The sequence below is a fragment of the Alternaria viburni genome (assembly GCF_023758015.1).
Source record: "Alternaria viburni strain BMP 2772 chromosome Unknown scaffold_5, whole genome shotgun sequence".
Taxonomy (NCBI): domain Eukaryota; kingdom Fungi; phylum Ascomycota; class Dothideomycetes; order Pleosporales; family Pleosporaceae; genus Alternaria; species Alternaria viburni.
The window spans coordinates 1,008,864-1,022,513 of record NW_026055774.1 but is presented as its reverse complement, the minus strand read 5'-3'; the positions used below and the strand labels follow the sequence as shown (position 1 = coordinate 1,022,513).

Sequence of the window (13,650 nt, the reverse complement as noted above, 5' to 3'; positions counted from 1 at the left end):
TGAGGCACTTGGGAAAGAGGAAGAAGTCGATTAGTGATGGTGCTGAGATGCGAGCGTGCTGTTCAGAAGAGCGGATATCTTTCACATATTTATCTCCTTCCTGGAATAGGGCGCGGATATTCGGCCATCGATCAGCCTTCACTAAGCTATGGCATCCTCGGAAGTAACAACGCAGCATTGACGGCTATTGGATCAGAGAGCTCGCGCTCCAGCGTTCCCATATCTCCACATGCATCCCCCCACGTATGACCTTTCCCGAAGGCACGCATTTGGCAGTGGCTGCAGAGTGTTAGGCTATAGTTGCGGGTTTATCTACGAGTCAGTGCCTTACAGCCACAGGTACTATTTCTCTTTTCACAAGAAGGAACGCTCCGCTGCCATGTCACCCGAATGACGTGCGAATACCAAGAGCGATCTCAGAACTGAGAGTGTAGAAAGCGAAGGGATCAGAGGCTCCATGGGCGGTCACCCTAAAGCTGTGGTGTAGGTACAAAGACAAGCACAAGGAACAGTCGTCTAGCGGATCACGGTAGGTGCCCAAGGAAGTCAGCCTAGGTTGGACGGCTCGGGCATGTGGAAGGCTGGTCGAGATCACGATCCCATCGTTAGAGGAGCTGTGATTCTTTTCGTTTGGAAGATCTGGAAAGGATCTGGGCCTCGGCTCGAGGGACAAGAATGTTGGAAGCCCTTCAGGGATGGCAAGCCATTTACTAGCGTCCGCACAAACACAGCGGTCTCCACTTGCCACCCATGTCCCGTGCAGATCATCATTGGCTCTTGGATCTCTCCAATCGCTACCGATAACCCCTCGCGACATGATGTACATATCGAGATGGCGTGCTTGGCAGTCAGTGAGGTTGCCGGTCCAAGCTGCGCGTTTCCTGTAGCTTCGGGTCTTTAACCTGGAACGGTCTTGTACTTCAGTCGGCGCGGGAGGAACCGGCGAACTCCTTTACACGCTGCTGTCTTCGCGCACATCAACGACTTTGTTATTAATTCAGTAGCAAAGCATACTTATTTCTTGACAGGCAGCAATAAAAAATCTCGATGCTGTCAATGCAAGAACTCTTATTCAACGTACGGGCGACTTATCGTTTGGTGACCAGTCCGAAATGGAAAACGCGTGGATGTGGATGCTGGTAAGCAATGGCAAGAATGCCAAGAGGGTACTATATTGTGGCGCGATATGGCGGGTGGTAGGACGGGTGGTGGTAGATGAGTAACAGTCAGACATCGTAAGATATCTCGCAGCCACAAACATCCAAGAAAGTGGCATCTTCACGTCGGAGGCGACGATAAGGACTTCAACCGGCAAATCAACCAAAGAAAAGGCAAGCACCTCATCCATCGGTCTGTTTAGCCGTAGACGTGAGTTGAGTAACGAGCATGGCACCGTTGCTGATGACATCCAAACGAGGGACGGTTTCTACAATAGCAGGTGGCTTTGAAGTATTGTTACCCAGGACGGATCAATGTGGGGGTTGTCCATGTCCGCGGACTCTGCAGCTGAGTTGTACACCTAAGATCAAGAAGAACGAGACAGATATCTGAACGTGGGATACATTAGGCAAGTATTATGAATTGACATTAAGGATAGCCGTAATGGTAAAAGTCTCTGCCACTAAGTACACGCAGACCTCAACATCAATACCTCAACTTCCTTGTTCCTCTAGTCTTCTTGATCCACTTGGCATCCCTCTTGCTCAGTTCCACTGCACTCCTCTTCCTCTTCGCATCACCGCCACCAATATTGGCAGCAGTGATATTTCCACACTCGGGTGTTGTTAAGCTTTGGCCAAACTGATCCGCGGCCCAGATGAGAACACCGTTAGACCACCCGAAACCTTCCACGACCTCATACTCTCCGCCTCCACCGGCAGCGTTGGTGCTCTCGTCGGCATACTTCTCGAAGATCGTTCCATTGCCTTGCGAGTCAGGAAGTTGCGGTACTTCGTCAGTCGCGCCACCAGTGACACGCCATGTGCAGTACAACGAGTCAAGATAGCGCTGTGCGAGGCGGAGTGATAGGTCTTGCGTCCAAATGTAGTCTTCTGTTGATTGCTCATCATCTTCTTCGCTGACCTCGAGAGGGGTGTTGAGCAAGCCTTGCATAAGGATGTATTGGAGCGGTGGCCAAACGTTCGGCTCATCCCACTGCTGACCAGTCTGAAGGTTCGTCGCCGCAATCGCGCCGTCTCGAGACTCGAGAAGCTCTTCAACGCGTCCGTATACGCGCCTCATTGCCTTGGGGTCATTCTTGATGCTTTCAGGAGCAGCGCCGGTCCAGAAAGGATAGAACTGGGAGATCTGGAACCATATTTGTTTTCCGGCCGGCGCACCTTGAAGTGACAGGGGCGTGCTCGTATTATCGGCCAGGGTATAAATATTCTGACTGCTAGATGTCAAATTGTAGTCGAAGTAGCTGTAGTGCTCGGGTGACCAAAGGAAAGTAGTCATCGCCTCGCTACGGTCTGCTGCCCGACCGGCCCACTCGCGTGCAGCGGTGTAGTTGCCTTGATGGCGATGGAACTCAGCAATGGTGATCTCGTTGTAGTAAAGGATCGAGTTGAGCTCCACTGGAATAATCTCAATAGTGTTGAGCGAGCGAAGAGGGAAGAACGTATCCGTGACGGCGTCAGATGGGTTGGCTATCCAGCGTGCCGAATAATCCCATCCACTCTCTGCGCCCGAGGCCAGGTTAGAGTATAGTGTCGCCATCTCAGTCTCATTGAGCGACTTTGTTACGTTGAACTCTTCGCCCTCTTCGTTGAAATAGGTTGCATTGTTTGCAGTCACGTAGTCCTCGTAGTAAGACTCAGGTCGTGGCTGGGTGTTCGACACGGCATAGTGGTTCAGAGAGTAGTTCATACCGGCGCGTTCGAGCGTTACAGTACGGTTGTTCACCCAGAAGTCATACTCTTTCTCCAGAATAGGCAGCGCTCGTTCAAGAAGAGTATAGTTCTGGGTGTATTCGACGTAGACCCGAACCATCTGGGTAAGTAGTGGTGGCTGTGATCGATTCTCGTAGTATCGCCGGGCGCCATTGGGTACGAAACCAATGTCTTCGACAAGATCCAGGAAGTTTTCGATTATGTTCTCCGCAATCTGAGTAAAGGATCCCTGGGTACGGAGCAGACCTTCGATGATCCAGAATGAGTCCCAGTAGTATGGTTCTCTAAACCGACCACCAGCTACTACAAAGGTACGATTGACAGGAAGGAAAGAGTTGACGCATTCGGAGCAGTTCCCAGCCCCGACATAACGGCGCGTCAAGTCCGGCCATATGTCGATGACCTGACGTGTGAAGTCTCGAACGACAGAGCTGTTCACGTTCTCGAGGAAGTCTGGCTGAGTTTCCAGCTCATCGGTGGGTACTTCTTCAAGCTCTGAGCCGGCTTCACCAAAGTATTCGGAGAGGAAATCGTTGAGCGCGGTGTTGTTCTCGATTGGCCTTGAGAGTTCCGCGAATGCTGCGAGTACTTCGTCGAGTGGGCGCGTTGTTGGCCTACCATCAATGAGCCGTGATCCAATTCGACTTCTTATCTACAGTACTTACAAGTCAACAAACGTCTTCGAATCCGCAAACGGCCTCGCGAGTTCGATCTCGCGAAGTAGGTCGCCGTAGCAGTATATAGGAGAGTCGCAGGGTGCGATCACGCTGCCATTTATGAACAGCGCGTTCGCCAATGGTGCGCTTATAATGAGGGCCGTAGCCAACGAGCGCATTGACACCATGGTTGAGGATCAGCTCTTGTCAGCAAAGAAAGTGATGAAGCTGAACCGATGCATGGGTAAACGGTACTGCCTACTTAAGTACTCGGCCCTACGAGCCTAGTACGCAAGGAAACCTGCCATTCACCGAGTAGCTCGGGTACTTTGACCGGTTCGCACACGTACGTGGCTGGCCAGAGCACGACGAACGCGCATCGTCATCCTTGGCAATGTTCCCAAAAGTACCCAAGTCGTTCTTCGGCATCAGCAAACGGCGTATCAGAAGCGTGCAGCTGCTGATAAAATGTGGGGAAGTCAAGCATTCCCCGCGAGTGCGGCTGTCGAAAATGTCTTAGCGTGATGTCATCGCCGTCAGCCCCGGTCCGAACCACGGAACACAACACATGGACGGCATGGCAGATTCTGCTCACCGCGATTCTGACACTACTTCACAGCTGTCACTCGTTTCCAATCCGATGAAACAATGAGAGAAAGATGCAGTCAAGCAAGACTATATACGGTGAGAACGATGAAGGCACAACAGGTACTATTCTCTAGGTCAAAGCGCGTGGCTCCTGCCTGCAATCATGTACGTCGATTCTTCGTCACATGTCGCGTCAATGTTTATCCTGTGATACTCGATCAACTACGGCAATTGGAGGTCTCCACATGGGCGCGACTCGTACCCCGACACCGGTGCTCGGGTTGTCGGAATAGCAGAGAAAGCAGCTATGGGCGCGTACAGCAGCGGCACTACCGTTACCCCATTAATTTATACACACCGCCGTATAGCGAAGAAAGATCGAACCGAACGTTTAGCTATGTAACATCTACCACTGTTTTCATAGACTATCGTAAGCTATCATTCATTATTTATTATCTATTCCCAAAGAAGATTCTCAATCCACCGCAAGACAAAGGGAGATGACTTGATGACTTGCAACACCGCACCTTAACCGTTTGTCCGCACTAGAGTCTTTTGTTCAGAAACCCCGTGAGCGACTTCGACCAAAGCTCCTCCTCCAGCTTCCAGTACGTATGTGGAGCTGGCTGTTCCTGTCGTAGCGCACACCTGTACATTAACTACACTTAGCCCTTGTCTGGCTTCTCCAATTTCCAGATCGCACAACAATAAGCCCGAAAGGACTTTGCAATGTCCAACGACCTGCTCCTTCTCACTAATAGTCAAAATGCCTGCTTCATTCTGGAGCACAATCTTCCACTCGCCATCGTATAACGCTGGCCAATCCACGGGCATCATATCTACGTGTCGATCCTCGGCCGAACGAACAAAGTAAAGTGCCTCATATGAATCGAGCCGAAGTTTATCCAGAAACCCAAGTTTGTGAAGAATTCGGAGGTAATCAAGAAAATCGCATATACAGCTCACGGCTGATAGATGATGCGAAGCATGTTCGAAAGTCCAAGTAGTCTTCGGGATACGCTTTATGGCACGTAGTAAGGGCAGCAAGTCCCATCCCTGTATATCCCAGTCTTCTTCTTTCAGATGCACCGTAATGTGAGCTAGTGGTGGAAAGACAGTGATGTTTGGTGCGAATGTATCGAGAAAGCGAAGAAGATTGGAGAAGTCGATGAAGGCATCCCAAGCCTTATAGAACAGCGGCCGAAACTCCGTACGCAACTGCTGGCATGTTGAGATCAGACCAATGGAAGATTCGCGGGCTGTGTCACCCTGCTCGTCAGGCGGAAGACTTGGTACGTGCACCATATGTGTACGGAACATGTTTTCGAATATGTCATGCTTATCTTCGATGGCGAAATCATACACCTTGTTCCGTACTTCTCCTGGTAGACGAAGAAAAGGAAACGGACCCGAGTCGGCTGTGGACACGTCTGGCTGATCGATGAGGTAGGGTGAGTGAGGAAAGTCGGACATCGTGAATTCGCGCTCTATGGGTTGAGGGAGCCAGTTGATTATAAGCGATCGAAAATACTTGAGGTCGCTCAGAAGGGCAGCCACAACTTCAGTGAACGTACGTGCGCCTTCATGGCGTCTGGTACCTTCTCTTGGGAATCTTCGCACTGTATGCCAGTGAAATTTCCTTCGGTCTCAGGTCATGCGATTGAATGAACCTCCGGCTGTGGCGAATAAACTGAAGAGGCTGCACTCAGCGTATGTCTCGTGATAAATTGGCCATAGTGTTGCGAAAACCGTAGTTGCCCAGCGGCAAGTGAAGGATAGTACTGCCGTTTTGTCGCTGAGAGAGCAAACAACGCTGTTCCCGTAACACCAATGTCGCATCTCTTTTGCATTCCTCAGCTCTTGAATAAAGGTGACGCGAACATCTTGATCAAATTCTCATCCCAACATTCTCGCCAGGCCGCCCAAGCTCACATTTAGACTAAAGCTCAACTTCACGCCCTTGGCTTGGGCAGTAAACTCCTGACTGTGGTGACTCCATTCTCTCCGGATTTGCGCACGTTGCTGCAGGGCGCCGAGTTTCCTTGGTAAGGTCGTCGCTCTCTTTTCGCTCTCTACGCGTGCGAGAATTCTTCGTTGCATGTTCATTGTGTCTTGCAAGATTGGTCCCATCATGGCTTGGACGCCCACAACCTGATGTGGTGGTATATTTTCGGAAACAAGTCTGCCGCTCCGAGTCTGGGCGAGGAAGCTTTGATACCGGTAGGAATGTAAGACGAAGTTCTGGATGTCTGTTATGGCGTTCTTCTGGAGGAATGTAACAGCAGACTTGTAGTGTCGCAGATCCCAAACAGTCGCGTTCTTCTCGGTTACCAGTAGAAAGTTATCTCCGGCGCCTAGTGCTACGAGGCGGGGTCTATCAGTCCAACTCCCATCCTGGATGTTGTTCTGCAGGGCAACGAGTAGAGGTCCTGGAAGGTTTTTCCAAAGATAGGAAGTATTGTCGTGGACGAAGAAAGATGAGTTGTACGGCCCTAGCGTACACCGGATATTGGAGATGTTGCGATTTCGAGTATGCACAAACTCAGCTAACTCGGCCGGGAGTCCTGAGCTTTCGACGCGATCTGTTCCATCGGTATCACGCCAGGTAAGGAGAAACGCATCCTCAAAACCTAGGGTCACATGATGAATCTTCTTCAATTGCGAAGAGGTGAGAAATCTCGCCAACTTTCTCGGTAGACGTGCGCTACATCATTGTCAGCATAATATGATCAGATTATTCCGTGCAAGCATACATTTCTCGTCTCGACGGACATTGGAAGAAGTGGCTGCCGCGTTGGCCAAACGTGAACGTGGAATCGCACATGTGCCGCCGAAATCTCGGACTCGCTAAAAGGGAACCGCTCGGTCTAGATCGGTGGAAGCGGTGTGGGACGCAGAAACCAGAGTGTCGCTATAAAGCCGCAATGTTGTGAAGAAGCAGACAACGCACGACTGATAGTGTTGACACTCGCCTTGCCAAGGCTCGATCGCTTCAAGGGTGCAAACCGGATAGCAACAATCTGAAACCGTTGTCTGGCAGTGCGCGCGAAAGTTTGGGAAGACGTCACAGTGGCTGGCAATTATCCCGCGGCTGTAAATTACGCGTTCGCGTGTATATTATAAGTCGACTCAAAAGTTCGAGCGCGTCGCTGACATCAGTTGAGCGCGATTCTCCAGCCTCCCGATACGTGACGTCATAAGTGGCTTTCACCCCAGCCCAATCACGCGCAGCTAGGCATGAGCGGTACCAACACCTCGTTCTTCTCGTTCGGGCTTGACGACAGCTTCATATCCAAGAGCTTTGCGGGTCTCAACTAGTATGCTCCCCATCATTTTCCCTACGCGCAATTACTGACAAAACAAAGCCGCAATCTCCCTGCCAGCCTCCAAGATCTCCTTCTCGGCAGGACAGTATCCGAGGTTCATTGGGCAGCTCTAGGGCCAGCGCCCGACTCTTGGATTCTCAGTTCCAAAGACTCGTCAGGAAAGGACAGTCTACGTTGGGGCCCTGCTATACCCGCAAGGCTTCAGAGCATCTTAAACAAGACATGGCACTCTCCGCACTTGCGTGCCTTCCTGGGACCAGACGATTCCTTCATCATATGGCATCCTGAGCTCATTCGTTGGGCAAATTTACCGACACCCCTGGAGGATGCATTGCAGTCATGGTTGACACCTTCGGGATGGCGGTGCGGGCCACCGCGCATTGTGACCTGGGGTCCTGAAGGCGCGTTCTTCGCCATGAGCGAGTACGGCGACGTCGTGTACCGCCTAGGAGATGCGAACGCCTGGGAAATCTACAAAGAGACGGTGGAGGAATGGAAGGCAGAAAAGGGCTTCGTTTGGACCGATCTCGCTTTCATTACTCTAGATCCTACAAGTGTTGATCAATTCATCGCCATCCGAAACGACGGGACATGGGCCGGCTCTATCGACGATATCAACGAAGAAGCTTTAGAGACCTTCGCACTCAATTTCTTTGCTCGGGCAAAGAAGAAGACGAAACCCAGCACATCCCAATCTAATGGGCAAATGCCGAATGGTGCAACCAACTCCACGGAAGCGAAACCGGACGCCGCGACGCAAGTACTCTACGAAAAATGGTCTACAGAGGCGGCAGTAATGTTCGCGGCCGCCTCAGCAGCAGCCGGAGGCGCAAAGCCGAAAGCCCCACGGAAACTACAAGTCCGCTCCCAATCAAGCAGTTCAGACGTTGCTCGGCCACCGCTACAGCGCATGCCATCCGCATCACCCAAGTTGCTTTCAATGTTTCCCTATCTACCCAATACAGTCACAACTTGCAACCTTACGGCGTGTTCGATACTCAAGTCTGAGCCAGAGAGTATACACGCCTGCCAGCATGACGTGGAAAAGCTACTCCGGGCAAGCGGCCTGTATAGCTACGAATGGTTGAGGCAAGAGCGTTTACGATGGCATCCCGACAGATTCGCACGACTATGTGAGGAGGAATGGAGGGAGACGGGGAAGAAGCTTGCGGGCGAAATGTTCAAACTTATGAGCGTGTTGATAGAAGATCTGAAATCGCGTACAGGCGAAGGCAGTTGAAGTAGACTGTATGAAATCTAAATTCTAGGATAGATCCACTGAATGCTATCAAGCTTGTCTAGCAACCAGCCTCAAACTGCCGTTTTCTTTACCCAAACTCACACTACTACTTGCAGCCACCTCTTCCAGTCGTTGTCTGCCCATTGGCTGAGCTTCTTCCGTAACCACCTCGTCCATCTCGCAAAACAACATTGCCAGTATCGAACTCTTCCACAGCCTTCCACTCTCCACGCCCCTACTCTCGATATGCACTAGTAGCAGGAAGATGGCCGACAAAGCGATCATTACAGCCGGAAACGCGATCCAGGCCCAGTTGATCTCAATACAGGTTGTCGTGTACCACATTGTCCCTTCAGCGGGTTTGCTATGTTCTTCCATACCGTGGGTACGAAGAACGGTGTTCATCGCATTAGTCAAATTTGTCATGATGCTGCTGACATGCTCTAGCGGCGCATCAGGCAACTGTCCGCTATCCCACAAGACACGCATATAGGCGTTGCCATAGCGAGCAGATATGATATCCATGAGAAATTGCTGGCCATAGACAGCTTGGAGATGAGTCTGTATACCCGTCATGGACCCAGTGAACAGGGACCAGACGCAGTCTTCGGGGTACCACACAAGCTCTGCACCTGGGCCTTCTGAGTCCAGGCTAGTTGTGTTGATGGGAGCAGCGTCGATGTTGCCTCTGGCCACAGCTAGGTAGCCAGGTGTTTCTGAAGTCTTCACGTCGCACGTGGTTTCTGTGCCGTTGCGAATGGTTTGCTTGGTAGCTAGACGGAAGGCAGTGGTGCCACCAAAGGCTAAGTCCTCGCCGATTCTTACGCTTTTCACTATCTCTTCTTTGAGGACGCCGTTGTGGTAGGTTGCTTTGATGGTGTTGACGGTAGGGTATATGCCGCAGGTCATTGCCTGATACTCTATCGAATCATACGGGATGTATATCATGCCGATCGTAGCTATGGTACCGTTGTACTTTGGGTCCGAGACGTCGGTCACGAGCTTTCCCGGCCAGCCTGCGAGTGGGAACTTTACGATGGGATCAAAAACGTTGTCGGAAAGGCTCAGAGAGAGTCCAATGTTCCTCGCCTTGGTACCATTCTTCAGGGTGAGTCCGAAGTCGTATCCGAGCGGAACTGTCGTGTTGGTGCTGTTGGAGTTGGCAATCGTCTCGGGAGGAGTCTCGGATCCGGTTGTCTCTCCATTTAAGTAGGCGGATGGGAGATAATCATCGAGCTCACTGTCATAGTCGAGCTTCGTTTCTACCACTTGGGAAGTGGCATTCTGACACCAGTAGCCCACACCCAGAGTTGAGAAGGCCGCACCATTCGCATTCGGGAACGTGCAATTGCCGGTCTTGCATCCGTAAGAAAGAAGTGTAGTTGTGTCCTCGAGCGGTTGCAAGATTCCGACATCCATAGCCACCGTCAAAGGAAGGTACTCGTCCGCTGTTGTTGGAGATTTCCTTTCCCCACTTTTGTTGAAAGCATTGGATCTGAGTATTCCGACTGCGGCACTTTCATCAGGACGGAGACAGTCGTTGAAGACAATGAGTTGCTGAGCGGCGAATCCGGTGAATGCCGACATTACTGTAACGAAGGCACCCATGGCAGCGATAAAGTATGGCTTCTTGATACGAAGACCGAAGATGAACAGGACAGAGCCCCATGCACCACGACTTGCGGAATCGAATCTTGCCATATCTTCTAGCTTGCGTGCTTTACGGAACCATTGCCATTTCGATTGACTGATTCCTGTGTCTGTTAGCGGCCGTTCCAAAACGTTCTGCGAACATATAGGAGCATCAAGACGTACCTTCCGCAAGTACCATGGAAACTCCCGCTCTGATCATCATTGAGAAAAGAGAAACGATGGAGTTGATGCTAACGATCTGCGGCCAATCCGGTAGAGGTCGATTTTGATGCGTCATAAGAGTAACGATGAGTCCGATCATTGACAGTAAGGCAAATATGCAACTGCATGTCTCCGCTGTCCAACCCTTTCGCCATATTCGCAGTATAGCATTAGTGAACGCCGTCCAGCCTCGAGCAATACCACGTGGGATCACCAGTAGAGCACCCACAAAACCCGCGAAGCATCCTCGGGAACTGGCAGTACTTCTTTTCTCCGACTGGCTCTGGTCGGAATCCTCGACTGTATTGGTTGCCGGCGCTTTGCGCTGTTGGAGTAGCGGGCTTGATGGTGGTGGCCCTGTGGGATCCATGCTGGAAGAAATAGCGATGATGAGCACCGTCTACGTTTGCAGTGTCCCCATACTATATGGCTTCTTTGCGTCAAAGTACCAAGCCGCATGGCAGGGCGTAAATAAGGCGTCCTGCGCTGTAACGGCCCTGCAGCGCGTACTAGCGAGCTGCACCCATAATAACCAGGGTCGAATGGTCCGCCGGCGATGCCAGTAGATAGGACTACTGCGATGAGCAGCAACCTGTGTTCTGAATATATCTCTTGTAGTTTCAGAGACTGTTACGATCAGTGCATCTCAGTATCTTGTCTTCTGATACCTATGTTATACGCTCCTCCATGTTGTGTGAAAAAGACGCCAGCAGATCCCTGGCCCCGACAGGGTACGTCCTAAACCCAAGCGCTTCGCCCCATCTTCAACTCTTCATCCCACCTGTCATTGGGTATAGGGACTAGCTCGGCGGCACTGTGTGACCAAGATGCAGGAAGCATTGCGGGCGGGGGCGGCACGAAGTTGACTATTGTACGAGGGAAGCCACAGAGACCCTGGCGTTAACGTGGTTTCGCCCCAGGTACCCACAAGATTCAGGCACCACTCTACCAAGGAAGGAACGATCGCTGCACATAGGTAAGAGCTATCGCTAAAATATATCTCAACTGTCCAAGACGGGGCCCCTTCGTGTTAGGACTTCTCTAGTAGCTGTCGGAAGCTGAGCAAGTCAAATCGTTGCACGCGCGTGCCGGGGTTGCTCGGTGTGGCCATGATTCGTCGATCCTGTCATCTTCTGGCGCATGAGCGCATGAGCGCAGGATCCAAGTGGCGCATGTAAGTTGACTGCAGAATGGTGTTGATTTATTTACACGAACCAAACGTGGAAGTATTATTCTAAAAGCCGTCATATTGTGTTGACCAGTGGATGTCGAAAAACAGGACTCATATGGAGCCGCCGCAGATACCAACAAATGGTGATCAGGTATACGCCTATTCTATCTGTGAACGCCGAATATTCCAAGAGGCCGTTATAGAGACAAGACAAATGACGACGAAGCGCCGAATCGCACGCTGAAATTGCAGTGACAGTATATGTTCATGAAAACCAGGCCGGCTGCTGCTCGTGCCCCCGGCTGTCGCCAATATTATCGTCGTCGTACTCTTCCACCTTAAAGTTGGAGCCTAGAGCCTCGTTCGCTTCTCTGAGCATAGCACTCATCTGCATGCTCATCCTGCGCATCCGCTCGTCTTCCTCCATCTCCTCCCTTCGCACTTTGTCAATCAGACGCTGGCTTTCCTGCGGCAGAGGGCTGGCGACTTTGCTTGCATTGTCCTCAAGCATGGCAGGTGAGCCGAAACTTTGTCGATGATAGGAGCGCGGGCGTTCGTGTGAGCCAGGGGTGGCTTGTGGACTGCCGTAGAAGGATCGCCTGTCCATTGTCGAACGTCGGGATACTGGGATCAGGGAGGGCCGCTTGTGGGATGGTGTTCCTGTGTTCGCTCGTGATACAGGCCGTGGGATGAGTGAGGGCGATCGGTCGGGCAATCTTCGTTCGGACAATCGCGGTGTTGAGGGTCTCGAGTCTGTCTCCAGATTTGTTCCAACTACCACCCAGTTATCTGCCGTCCGAAGTCGCTTGGCCATCCTAGGTCGCTCGGGAGTGATGGACTCGATTGACTCAACTCCATAGTTGTCGCTTGGGTATTCAGCAGGTAACCGTTGTACTGGACCTGCTTCAAAGGGGTCGTCCTGAAGACCAAGTTTCTCCGCAACCTTCTCCTGCGCGTCGATATTGTACCTCGCTCCTCCTCCTGCCTGGAAGCCCCTGAAAGGCACAGTACAGAACTGGAAGAGTTTGCCGGCTACGCCTCCGACTAAGCCCATTAACGACCAAGGTTTGCTCTCGCTGGGTGTTGTATGCATTTCGCCGACTGCGACCTGTGTCGCGATGCCAACCTGTGGTGTAGGCGGAACTGACCAGTTGCCGCGCGACTTCTGGAGGTTGAAGTAGTCGTCGTAGTCGCCGTCTCGTCTTGTGTAGTTATTCGTGCCATCCATGCCCCCTGCGAGCTGGTAGCGGTCGTTCGCAAGCGGAGGTGGACTTTTGTTGTCGCCAAAGCGGTCGTTGTTCAGGGCATGTCCACCCCAAGGGCCTGTCGCGGGCTCATGCGCCGTGGAGCCATACCGGGAGCGCTTGCAGGTCGCGTGGACATCTGGATCGGTCACCTGGTGGCTAGAGGTCTCAGGCGCGTATGTCGCATCGAAATAGGTCCTCTGTGACTTTGCGCGCGCATTCGAGGGCGAGGGAGTAAACAGCCCGGGCATTTCGTGGGAGTAGCGCGAGGTTGCCATGCAGGGAGGTGGATACGGAGGCGGCTGCCTCTGGGATTCAAGGCTGGCCAGGCACCGCTAGCGAGCGAATGATGTCAGGCTTGCTGCACGAATTATCGCTACCCGTCAAAAGCTTCCTTGGCCCGCTGGCCTGGATGATCAAAAAGTAAAGTGCATGTTGCGTGCAGCGTATCGTGGTCGGGTTGAGTGGGGAAGTGCGGAGGTGAGCTATTGTTTATGTGCAGCCGTCGCTGTGGTAGCGCTATGGACGGACCACCGCAGTAAGGAGTATGCGCAACATCGTTTGATTTCAGGAGCAAGGCTGATATATGGGATTCAACAGAGAGCAGTGAGCCTATCTATACATACGACAACGCCTACCATGAGGGTATATCTGCCCGAACGCCGTCGCAATGAGTAATG

The 13,650-nt window shown here is 51.9% G+C and overlaps 4 protein-coding genes across 4 annotated transcripts; 1 reads left to right on the top strand and 3 right to left on the bottom strand.

The window, feature by feature from the left end:
- Positions 1-1,644: 1,644 nt before the first annotated feature.
- J4E79_003228 (uncharacterized protein) lies at positions 1,645-3,735 on the bottom strand (the record flags this gene model as incomplete). The annotated part of the gene is made up of 2 exons (XM_049352123.1): positions 1,645-3,505; positions 3,557-3,735. The coding sequence occupies 2 exons, from the start codon at positions 3,733-3,735 to the stop codon at positions 1,645-1,647; spliced, it is 2,040 nt and encodes a 679-aa protein (XP_049213594.1).
- Positions 3,736-7,372: 3,637 nt separating this feature from the next.
- On the top strand, positions 7,373-8,701 carry J4E79_003227 (uncharacterized protein; the record flags this gene model as incomplete). The annotated part of the gene is made up of 2 exons (XM_049352122.1): positions 7,373-7,452; positions 7,501-8,701. 2 exons carry the CDS (start codon positions 7,373-7,375, stop codon positions 8,699-8,701), a joined length of 1,281 nt encoding a protein of 426 aa, XP_049213593.1.
- Positions 8,702-8,749: 48 nt separating this feature from the next.
- J4E79_003226 (uncharacterized protein) lies at positions 8,750-10,553 on the bottom strand (the record flags this gene model as incomplete). The annotated part of the gene is made up of 2 exons (XM_049352121.1): positions 8,750-10,455; positions 10,517-10,553. The coding sequence occupies 2 exons, from the start codon at positions 10,551-10,553 to the stop codon at positions 8,750-8,752; spliced, it is 1,743 nt and encodes a 580-aa protein (XP_049213592.1).
- Positions 10,554-11,991: 1,438 nt separating this feature from the next.
- On the bottom strand, positions 11,992-13,221 carry J4E79_003225 (uncharacterized protein; the record flags this gene model as incomplete). Its single annotated transcript, XM_049352120.1, has 1 exon — positions 11,992-13,221. The coding sequence occupies one exon, from the start codon at positions 13,219-13,221 to the stop codon at positions 11,992-11,994; it is 1,230 nt and encodes a 409-aa protein (XP_049213591.1).
- Between the last annotated feature and the right edge of the window lie 429 nt (positions 13,222-13,650).